Source organism: Quercus robur, chromosome 2 (assembly GCF_932294415.1).
Source record: "Quercus robur chromosome 2, dhQueRobu3.1, whole genome shotgun sequence".
Taxonomy (NCBI): Eukaryota; Viridiplantae; Streptophyta; class Magnoliopsida; order Fagales; family Fagaceae; genus Quercus; species Quercus robur.
In genome coordinates, this window is record NC_065535.1 from 18197898 (window position 1) to 18210520 (window position 12623).

At 32.6% G+C, this 12623-nt stretch overlaps 1 protein-coding gene across 1 annotated transcript; it reads left to right on the plus strand.

Moving 5' to 3' along the window:
• The first annotated feature begins 1944 nt into the window (after positions 1-1944).
• Positions 1945-7651, plus strand: LOC126712744 (3-ketoacyl-CoA synthase 10). Its single transcript, XM_050412199.1, has 3 exons — positions 1945-2414; positions 4069-4697; positions 6836-7651. Exons 1-3 carry the CDS (start codon positions 2004-2006, stop codon positions 7416-7418), a joined length of 1623 nt encoding a protein of 540 aa, XP_050268156.1. The 5' UTR covers positions 1945-2003; the 3' UTR covers positions 7419-7651.
• Positions 7652-12623: the final 4972 nt, after the last annotated feature.

Genomic DNA, 12623 nt, shown 5'->3' on the forward strand with positions numbered 1-12623 from the left:
TCATATGTGAATCCCTTAATCCCCCAGAAAACTGAAGTCTTTAGATTCCTCCCAGAATTCACATTTACCCTCTGATTATACATCGACTCGTAATACGTTCGACACAGTCCTAGGTGATGAAGGAACTTTCTCCCTCCCAAAAACACCTTATTCTGACCAGGCTCGAGATGGCTCGGTCGAGGCAAGGATGGCAGAGACTCAAGATTTATCCCGCCTACCTTTCAGCCAAAATCCAAAGCAGGAACTCGTCACGTCGCACCTTCGACGTGACTGAGCCGAGGACGCACAGCATCATCACCACCCGCTCTCTCATGAGCATATCTAATGTGGCACCGGTGTGCTAAGAGTCAGGACTGGGGCAGGGACTAAATGCCCCTGCTTCTTTCTCTCTTCGTTCACTGGCGCCACCCTTTACTTTTCTTTCTTCTTCTTTCCACCACCAGACCCATCCTGGTGCTTTTCCTTTTCCCTCTTTTGCTCCTTTTTCTTTCTTTTCATTTCTTCCCTCTTCTTCTCCTCCTTCTTTTACTCATGTCCTCCATCTTCTTTTCCTTTTGCTCTCCTCAGCGACAAGAGCTTGCTGAAGTGTTTCCATGTGTTCCAATTCTTCTTCCTTCTCCTTCTCCTTTTCTATATAAGGCCCTTCTTCTGATATGAGCAGTACTGAGGCAGAGGTTTCAGAGAGACTTTGAAGGCGAGTTTAAAGGACACCTGACGGTTTACTTATCCGTATTACGGATGTTATTACTGCTTCGGCAGTTCATTTTTTGTATAGGCTTGTTTAAGCCCTTCCTTGTATGTTGTAATAATTTTTTATATTAATAAAAGTTACTGTTATTCTATTTCGCATGTTCTGTTTATATGTTTTAATAGATTTGCAAGCTCTGCTCGGCACAGTAGTATAGCATTTGAACCAATGACAACTAAGGCCAAAATACTCGTTAATAAAAAGACGCCATAACAACTTTAACAAAATTATTATTCGACATAACAATCCGACCAGTGAGGAACGAGACTTACCTTAAAATTAGTCGAGATGGTGACTAAGGGTTCGATAAGGTGTAAGAAGTAGTTATCCGAGAACATATCATCCGTAAAACGAACAGTTTCCGTAGGCTATTGAATAGGGGGTCATTTTGCCATCTTGACATACTGGCCTTAACATTCCACAATATTTGAGCCGAGAAACTTCTCCATCCGATATTATTTATGGGTTCTACTGGATTATTACAACTAACTTTTACCTTTATTTACAGTATTTTCAACAAAAAATTTTCAATTTCAGAAAAATAAACGGATCCTAAACCGACCCTAAGTATACTGATTAGTAGTCGAGTTGATTTGACTTTAACAACTAATGTTTCTAGCAACATGTCAAGTTGATTTGAGTTTGACAACTAATGTTTCTAGCAACATGTTTTCTTAGTCAAGATTTTATAAATATATATAGAGTTGGTTAGATCAAAATTTATACCTTACCTATCTAACAATTCAACAAATGACATTGTCATTTTTTTCACGGCATTATTTGCTGTATCTACATCTACAACATGATAAGGTAGGTCCCCCTATACTGTGTCTTGAGATATATATATATGAATAGTGAAAGTAATGAAACAAAGGCTGGTGCCTAGCTAGCTTGTTTAATCCATTACACAGTAAAGCTGGTGCCTGGTGATCCCTCAACCACCCCCATGTCTTTGTTGTTTCTACTCTTTTAATTTCACAAGAAACGCAACAAAGGGTGACTTCAAAACTTCGAACATGACATGGGAAAAGAGAGAACCAATTCTCTTTTTTCTCTGACTTTTCAATTCATACACCCACTCTCAATCAATGAAGAATTTAATGCAGTTAAAAGCACCTCAACTACATCTACATCTAGTTGGTGCTAGCATTTACTAATCTCAACCAACTATTGTGATTATATATATGTAAGTGTATATATCCTATGCCCTCACAACTCAAATCAATACTAATCCCCGTACCAAAAGTCCAAAACCATGGCTAATGAACAGGATCTCTTATCCACAGAGATTGTAAACCGAGGGATTGAGTCTTCTGGACCCAATGCTGGCTCTCTAACATTCTCAGTTAGGGTCCGAAGAAGGCTACCAGACTTTCTTCAATCAGTTAACCTCAAGTATGTGAAACTAGGGTACCATTATCTCATAAACCATGGCATATACTTGGCCACCATACCTGTGCTTGTCCTTGTGTTTAGTGCAGAGGTGGGGAGTCTTAGCAGAGAAGAGCTATGGAGGAAGCTGTGGGAAGATGCACGCTATGATCTTGCCACTGTGCTTGGTTTCTTTGGTGTGTTTGTGTTCACACTTTCTGTCTACTTTATGTCAAGGCCAAGATCCATTTACCTTGTCGATTTTGCGTGCTATCAGCCTCACGATGATCTTAAGGTAATGAGTTGATTCTTAAGTAAAGTAAGATTAATAGTTCCTACGCATGCATTAACTCTTTATATGCATATACTATGTACCTATCTTTCAATATTTCACATTAAAATAAGACTCTCTCATGGTTTGCTCATTTATACACACCTGTATATTACATCATCTCTTTCACTATCTCATGTAAAAGTAAGCCTCCCTCACGGTTTCATATAACGGTATGGATGGGCCTATTCAGAAGACTAAAGTCCACTTTCATGTGAGGGAATGACATAATATATTAAATTAGCTACAGAAGTTCACTTAATTTATTGGAGATTATTAATGAATGGAGCTAGACTTGCAAAAAAAAAGGTTATGGTACTATACAAGATATGATGATGTGACAATTCCTAACATATTAGGATATGATCCAACAAGAAAACATGTATTAATTAGTTATTAAATATATTTTTATTATTGTTAAGTAGTATTCATTTTTCATATATTTACAAGTTTGGGCTATCTCTCATTATTAGGAGGTTGGGTTATGACCGTATTAGGCTACATCACTGTTATATTTGAGACATATCAGCAGTTAAGGAAAAAAAAAACTTGGAACCCACATACAAGATTATCCCAAAGGTATTTGGTATTGATTTGCATCAAGTACAAGTACAAGAACAAAACTGGAGTACCCGTGTTTCTTAGTTCAAGCCAAAGTTTATGCTTGACTATTAAACAAAAGTTAAGCTAAATTATAATAATGTGTTGATGAACATGAGACTCGATTTAATTTTATATAATATTATATTTTTATATGTATACTTGTTTAAAAATATACTTATAAAGATTAGAAATTGAATTGAGATTAGATTGTATAAGTTTATAAATAGGTTTATACGATATCAAATTATAATTTTATTTTATCAATATTAAAAACAATCCATTTGTGATAAAAATTCTTAGATTTGTAAAGGGATAAACAATTTTAGTCATGGTTTTACTATATAGAGAAATAAGATAAGTTAATTAAGTAACTCATGAACAAGCTTGGACTTGTTCAACAAGGAAATTAATCAATTTTGAACACTTAATCTTATTTGGTGATGAGTTCAAGTTTGGTTAAATAAAATAAAATGAATAATTTTAAACTTTTAATACTTAGCTTACTTGGACTTGACTCGGCTTGTTTACAATCTATTAAATTTTTAGTTGTTCTTGTTGTTGTGGCAATAGTTGGGTTTAAGTTACATTTTTTGTAATTTTTGTCAATTTTATATTACTCAATAACTTTTGATTGAGCGTGCTTTCGGACAAATTTATTGTTGGATTATATTTTCTTTTTATACATGCTTGCAAAATATTAGTATTACTAGAGATTAATAATTATGAAATATACAAAAGATTTATGTTTTAATTTTTTTGAACTTTAAAATCATATATAATACAAGTATTTATGAAACAAATAATAAATAACATTGGAGCTGAAATTTGATGTGAGTTAAAAACATAGATATCATTAAGCAAAAGTTAAGATACAAGATTTAAAACCAAGTAAAAGTTATTCCTTGATATGATCCCATGACAAATTGATTTCAAACTCCTTTTTTAAGATACAAGATTTTAAAAGAAGAGCAACTCATATCAATATGATAAATCTGGAAAATTTCATTTCATGCAGGTGACCAAGGAGGAGTTCATTGAGCTGGCACGAAAATCAGGCAAGTTTGACGAGGCAAGCCTGCAATTCCAGAAGAGAATTCTACAGTCATCTGGCATAGGTGATGAAACCTACGTCCCAAAATCAGTGATCATGTCCACCGAAAACTGTGCAACCATGAAAGAAGGTCGCGCTGAGGCCTCAACAGTGATATTTGGAGCCCTTGACGAGCTGTTTGAGAAAACCAAGGTGCGTCCAAAGGATATAGGAGTCCTAGTAGTGAACTGCAGCATCTTCAACCCTACCCCATCACTCTCTGCAATGATCATAAACCACTATAAAATGAGGGGTAACATACTGAGCTACAACCTTGGTGGCATGGGGTGCAGTGCTGGGATTATAGCCGTGGACTTGGCTAGAGATATGCTTCAATCAAACCCAAATAGCTGTGCTGTTGTGGTGAGCACTGAGAGTGTAGGGTATAATTGGTACCCAGGGCGTGATAGGTCCATGCTCATTCCCAATTGTTTTTTCCGTATGGGATGCTCCGCGGTGCTCCTCTCCAACCGTGGCCGTGACTACCGTCGTGCCAAGTACCGCCTTGAACATATTGTTCGAACCCATAAAGGAGCTGATGACCGGAGTTTCAGGTTTGCTTTTCTTGCTTTTATTTAATTTCAGTCTTAATTTTTTTTTTTTAATAATTAGATAATTGGAAAATGATGATTTAAATCTTAGAAATTTCATTAGAACTACTAGAAAATATCAGTTAAACTGCAAACCTTTTGACAATTAATTTCGTTATCATGATTGGTTAGAAACACAAATTGTTTTTGTTAGCTTATTTAGCGAGTTAAGAATATAATTTCACAATTGTTGACATGAATAAAGTAAGCCCCTAGACTTAATGTTTGTCAATTTTTACTCATTTACTTTGAAGAATTTTTACTCAATTGACTTTGTATTTATTAATACTTATTAATTTAATATATATTTCAAACTTTTTGACATATTGTTGAGAGTTTTATGGAGTCTAGTAAAATATATAAAACGAAAGTTAGTTAATTTTTTAGTTGGCTTGCCACCAAAACTTTTGAAACTTCATCATATTTCTCAATCTCAGTCAATTTTTTAAAAAAAAAAAAAAAAAAAAAGGAATATAGTAAAGATTTTCAGATCTGATTCGGTCATTCCTATAGAATTCTAGGTGGTTTGATCAATTAATTCTCCTCTCTCTTCTGCCTGATGGCCCTCTCATATTCCTCTACCCAAAATCCACCCTAGGCCTAAACACTGCAACAATGGCAGTCATTGACTTTGTGGTTGATACTTTCTTTTGTTATTGATACATATAATTTTGAAAACCCACTATATGTTAATTGATTTCTATCACCACATGTCAATAAAAACCAACTACAACTCATTGTTTTATTACAATAAACCAACCTAACGCTAAACAAATTTTGATTAAATTATGCTCAATCTTTTTAAAGTAAATTCTAATTTGGTTATACTAATTTTTTTCTACAAATTCTCTTATTTAACTATTAAATATTTTTCTCTTCTCAAAAAAAAAAAAAAAAAAAAAACTTATAAATATTTTTCAATTAACTTTTTCGTGTATTGCATAAGTTAGCAATTTTTAATAAAATATAAAATAAAAGTCATTAATTTTTCATTGACTTCTTCTAATGTTTTGTCACCTATTCATTTCGTAAAGCTTAATTTATAAATGAAGTGAATTTATTTATTTTTTTTATATAAATTTTTAAAGCATTATTTTCTTAAGGTACAGTTTAATCAAACCAAATTTATTTTTATTTCACAAAATAAGTTATTTTGAGTACAAGTACCCTAAATCCCTTCTCAAAAAGTACACGAGAACACACTAAAATCAAAAAAATTTGCAATATGTACTTAAAAAAATTAAAATAGTTCTTTTTATTTTGGTCATAATTTTCTCCTTGATGCAAATATTTGTCATCAAAATTCACAAATTAATACATAATATACGTTCGTTCAAAAGTATAAAAAGTGGCGGATGGACCTTAATAAAGGCCATAAATGTGCATACCCAACTTTCAGCGGTATCGGGTCAGGCTTTTGGGTTGACCCTTTATTAAAATTGTACTGCAAGCCGAACCCATTCTAGCCTTGACAGTGTATCGTAGACTCAGGTCCATGTGATTATGATCGGAAAACATATGTGGGCCAGGAACTAGAGCCCAATTAAAAGCATCAACTAATTTGAGGCCTATAAAAGAAGGGATTTAGGGAGGTTGACACATTCATGTTTGAGGTGTCAATTTTATTGTACAATTTAAAATTTTAGGATATGTGCTAATAATTCAATAGTTGGGGTTGGTGATTTGAATTAGAGATGTTAATTGAATTATAAGACTCTTGGCAACATTATGTACTATTTGAATGAAAATTATTATATTACTTATCTATTTTGTTAAGAAAAATTATGATAAGATCTAATAAGAATGTGAAATACTATGAGCGTTATTGTGCATCAATCACAACTTGACATTTTAGTATGTTGTGAAATTGAGTTTGAATTAAGTATGTACTCAGAGTTATTGTTATTAGACATATGAAATAATTCTCATTGATTTTGTTAAAGCATAATTGCTGATTTCATAATATTTAAATATCTTGTATAGTAGTAATTAACAATTTAATATTTTAAGAAGTTTAAGGTAAAAGTTGAGTATAGTATCTTAGGTACAGTACATTAGGTTCTTGATTAAATAACCAAAACAAATATGCAATATTGCAACAGTTGTGTTTACCAGGAGGAAGATGAACAAAAATTTAAGGGGCTAAAGGTGAGCAAAGACCTAATGGAAATTGGTGGTGATGCTCTCAAAACCAACATCACCACACTTGGACCTTTGGTGCTACCCTTATCAGAGCAGCTCCTCTTCTTCGGCACATTGGTTTGGAGGCACTTATTTGGTGGTAAAACTGGACCTGGTTTACACCCTTCATCATCACCATCATCCAAGAAGCCATACATTCCTGACTATAAGTTGGCATTCGAGCACTTTTGCGTGCACGCGGCGAGTAAGACCGTGTTAGATGAGCTACAAAGAAACCTTGAGCTGAGTGACAAGAACATAGAACCTTCAAGGATGACATTGCACCGCTTTGGTAACACTTCAAGCAGCAGTATATGGTACGAGTTAGCTTATTTGGAGGCTAAAGAGAGGGTGAGAAGAGGAGACAGGGTTTGGCAACTAGCATTTGGGTCTGGCTTCAAGTGCAACAGTGTGGTTTGGAGGGCCATGCGTCGTGTTAGGAAGCCTAATAGGAATCCCTGGCTCGATTGCATTGACAGATACCCTGTGAATCTCTCTCTGTAGGGTCAATTAATAATTAAGGCTGGCAATCAGCAAGGTATTGCTACTAATGCTTCATTTGGATTATGTTAATTCAGAAGTTTGATGGATTAATTAGTACTTTACTCCTATGGTTTGCTTCTTCTTCTTTTTTTCCTTTTCGAAATGATATATTGGCAAATTGGCATATATGCTTTTGCTATGAACCTTACTTTGTTGAACTATAGTAATAGCTATTTATGGTGTCAATTTATTTTTTTGTTGGATTCATAATTGATCTCAAAATTTTGAGATAAGACTTAGTTGTTTTATATATCCTCAATTGTCATTGTTACTATTGTGGTCCCAATCCCACACTTCTTGATAATTTAAATTGGACTAAAAGGTAGGGCTCAACTTACACACGATAACCTCTTTCTTCCCAAAAAAAAAAAAAAAACTTTCACACGAAAACCATTAATTATTTATTATTATTTTAAAATGATATTAGAGATATTACAAATGTTACTACATAAGTTTTATAAGTTGATGTATCATTAACCATTAAAAAACAGTCATTTAAATATTATTTTTTTATGTTTTTTTTGACACAATGTCAATTTATAAGTCTTTTATTGTAAAATTAGTAGTAGTTTTAGTTTTAGTTTTTTTTTTTAATAATTTAAATTTCTTTTGCTTGAATGCATTATGAAGTTACTCAATGATGATTGGTGATGATATATCACTGGAAAAACTATCATTTTCTCTAATTAATATTATTAAATGTAAGACCCATTATAGAGTCAAGATTTTAGTTTAGGGGTATAATTAAAGAAGATTAATGAAAGCAAACTAATTCTATAACTATTAATTGATAAAAATATTAAATAAACTAACAATTAAACAGAAATGTAACCCTCATTCAAAATATGATATAAATATTTACTTAGCTGTTCAAAATATAATTTTTCATATTTTGAGACTGATAGTATGATTTTTTTTTTCTCCGTTTCTAATAGTGATAAATATATCTTTCTTCGCGTTGCAACCAAATAATCATAATTTCATTAATTTTCCTTTTGTTTAGTAGTCAATTTTTAACAATATTTATTGTATAATCGACCTTCTTTTTTTTTTTTTTTTAAAACCGTATAATCGACCTTCTAACTGTAGCAAAGTAAGGATTGGACATGGTTAGAAAGATAAGACGTAAGTTGAGATTAGGACAAAGATATGACGTAAGAAAGAGAAATAGAAGTGGTTGAGTCTGGCATAGTTAGAAAATAAAAATAAGGAAAAGAACAGAAAATAAAGGTAAGAGAGAGAAAAAAAATGAATAAGGAAAGGATTGGCCACGATCACAAAGAATAGAATACAAAACCTCTTGTCAGTGTCTTGAGAGCATCTTTAAAGACTTTCTTTGTAATAACTTGGTATGTATAGGATGAGAAGATTACATATGCATGAGAGAATAATTAAATACTTGAAGAGGTCTGAATACCCTCATTTTGAAATATTAGAAAAAAAAAAGAATAAAAATAAAGGTTTTTTTTTTTTTTTGATGGAGAGATGACTTTGTGGGCTTTTATTGTATGATCATGGAGTTTGTGAGTGGGGATGGCAATTTTTCCCCACCTCGCTTAACCCGCCCCTCCCCGCTTCGCCCTGCACGAGTTTTCCTCGCCCCACAAAGGCGGTGGGGTGGGGATGGGGCAAGATTTTAGCCTCGCATCATGGGGCGGGGCAGGGATGGGTTTAGGCTTTTTAGACCCACCCCGCCCCGCCCCTCCCCGTCCCCGCCCCGCCCCACGTTACTAAAGGTTATAATTGTAAAATTTTCATACCCTAAAACCCTACTATTTAAACAAACATATTAATATTAGCATATTTTATTCTACCCAATGTGATTCTCTGCCTTTATTTTGTTGTGTTATACTATGAGATTTTTATTTTTATTTTTTTTAATGATTGTCTTGATAAACACTTGGATATATTATTCAATTTTTTCTAAAAATTGATTTGATTTGATGGGATAAATTTAGTTGTAATTTCAAGTATATTTTTATTAATGAAATAGGTTTCATTAAAAAAATTGTATTAGTTGTAGGGCAAATTAACAAAAAGTAGAGTTTTACGGGGTGGAGCGGGGCTTCGTAGGGCCCCAAGGGGCGGGAATAAGGTAAGAAAGTATTCCCCGTCATGCGGGGCGGAGAGGGGATGGGGTAAGATAAAGCCATGCGGGGCGGGGATGAAGACCCCATCCTTCGGCCCCGCCCCGCCCCATTGCCATCCCTATTTGTGAGTTTGGGTTGAACAATTTTATGAGTCTTGTGGACTTTTTTTAGAGATATAAAATATGCAATGTATAAATACATATCCGAAATGGTAAATCAAAATTGTTTGGGACCGAAATAATTCATTTCAATAAGCAAACTAAAACAAACACCAAAATAGAATTTAAAACTTTTGGATATATATTACTGTCAGTTTTTTTAAAATTTTATTCTCTCTTCCCGTGTGTGGGTTAAAAATACTTAGTATTTAAAAAAAAAAATTAAAACTTTGATAATACAAAGCACATCCTAATAAAAAGTAAGTTGAACGAACACAAATTAAAATATTTAGAGGTAATCAATCAAGATATTTACTTCACTCTATATTTAAAATATAAACTATTTTCCACAGTAGTTTCAATCACTTTAATTACAAAAAGAAAACATATGAATAAGAGTAATAAAGTCACCGTGATAAGAATTTTATCTCTACGTCTCCTTAGCTTCATTTATTATTTTTAATGAAAAAATAATAATATTTTTATTAATCTGATTGGGTTATATCCATGGATTCCAACCCTCTCCATTGAATGGTATATGCACCTTATTTTGCAACCTCCATTTAACCTCGCATTAAGGGCAAAATAGTCATTTTACAATGTAAGGGCAAATTTGTAATTTTGACCATTCGATCTTCAACCACATCATTGAAACTAAATCTTAAAGTTCCAATCATCAAAATGATATGTACTGTATGTAAATCAGACCATTGAATTAAAAAAGTTAGAGTTGGATAAAATTTTAACGGTTAATATGCATTCAAACGAATCAAGGCGGGACATGTGTGATTATTAGTAATGAATTATTATTGGTAAATAAAAAGATTTAAATAATTAATTATATGGCATAATCTGATTAGTAATCCATGATAGTAATCTTGAGGATGCCTGCAATAAACTCTAAGAGTTCAAGATAACGATAAAGTTTATGTGATTTAAAAAACTGGTTTATACAAAATGAATATGGATTTTAAGAGGATTAAATCTAGAATTTAAAGTCAAATACAAACCTTAAAACTCATCCTAAATAGTTTCAAACTTTTCAAAATTTGAATAAAGATCAAACTTGGACTTAGGACCAAGTGCAAATTGGTGATTGGATTCCACTATTGGGTGCCCTATGCTAAATACAAGTGTTGTCCATAGGAGTACGCCTTAGTCGAGTGGTCCAAGACACAAAGGGTTGGAGTCACCATCTATTTTAGGTTAATGAACCAACTTAAGTCTCTTGTAAAGGCCTACAGACCAGATTTGAGATTTGGAGTTAAGGTATGGCCTGGTAAAGTATTAAGCACCCAAAATTGTATAACTCTTGAGCCGGGCTCCACTCTTATGTTCATTGCCTAGTTCTATCAAGGAATCTACTAATGGAATTATCCTAATCATGCACAAGAAATACACAAAACCACACACTTATATAAACCCTATTATTCAATTACATCGCATCATGGTACAAAAGAAAATAATTCAAAATTAAAGTCAAGTCAAATCAAATATTCTAAAATTGAAAAAAAAAAAAAAAAATCAACTCTAATTAATCAAATTAAACATGCCTTGATAAGGAAAAGTCATATCCTAGACATTTTCACATCAATTCAATTATTGCAATGTCAATTAAAGGAATCATGGAAAATATCTATTTTATTTATTGGTCATGCTAACGAATGCCCTTAGGGTATTGGTTAACAATCCATTTTAGGAAAGTTTTGATACCACTTTTATGAGAAATGAAAAAAACTATCAAAACATTAATTGTTTTTTTTCCCCATAAAAACTTTCTTTAAATAGATTATTAACCAATGCCCTAAGAGTATTAGTTAGCATTTCCCTTTATTTATTATCATAATGAGAACAAAGTCATGTCATGTGGAATATGAAAAGCATCAAGGCAATCGATTAAACAATTTAAGCATGGATTCGAAAATTTCTGGCTCATGTTATGTGTGTAGGGAGAAGATTGTGTACGCAAGTTTTCGAGCATGCATATGTGCCTTTGATTATGCATATGGATCTTGTCTAAGAAACATGATTCCAAATCCTTTCCCACATTCAATCAAATTCACACATCTTATTAATTTATCAATTCAACTCTTTTATTGAGAACAAACTAAAATACAACAAATCAAAAGTAAGAAATCAAAACCTATTTCTAGACATGCATAGAATCTAAAATTTACTCAAGAACAACACATCATAAAACAAAGCATGTTCATTGATTCACATATCTATTAACTTTTTCATTTAAAACTTTACTCAAAACAAATAGAATACAATGAATTAAAACTAAATAAATCAAAAACAATTCCTAAGTTTGCAAATGATTTAAATCTGCTTAAGAACAACAAAAACACAACACAAAAGCATGTTCAATTATCCAAGCTAGGAAAAGTCATGGAGAGGGACTTACCTTACTTGAAAATCACAGGTTTGATTCTTTTATAATCAACCCCTCAGTGGCTACACAATAATATTCAATGAGATAGCATGGGGAATTGAAGAAAGTTCATAGAACTTGATGAACACAACTCAAAGAAGAAAATACTTCAAAGACCTTTTGAAAACGAAATCAAAAACCATTTGTTGCTCAAAGTGACTCCTGGAGAGGTTTTGCAAATAAAATACATGGTTGTATGAAGAATTTAGTGAGATAAAAGATTTAATATGAAGAACATAGAAAAGTACTCTTTCTCTAAAAAGTTTTCTTGAAATGTTTTGAAAGATGATTGAAAATGATTTTTGCCCTAATGACTAATAGAGAGAAGTTTTGAAGAGTGGAAAATTGTGCAAAGTGATGGAGTGTGAAAATATTTAAAGAAAAAAAAAATTGTAAGAGTACTGGTGAAAAAGAATCTCTCTCTAGAAGTGATTTGGAATGGAGGTATAATATGGGTATATATAGGGTTCTAGAACTTCTTAGA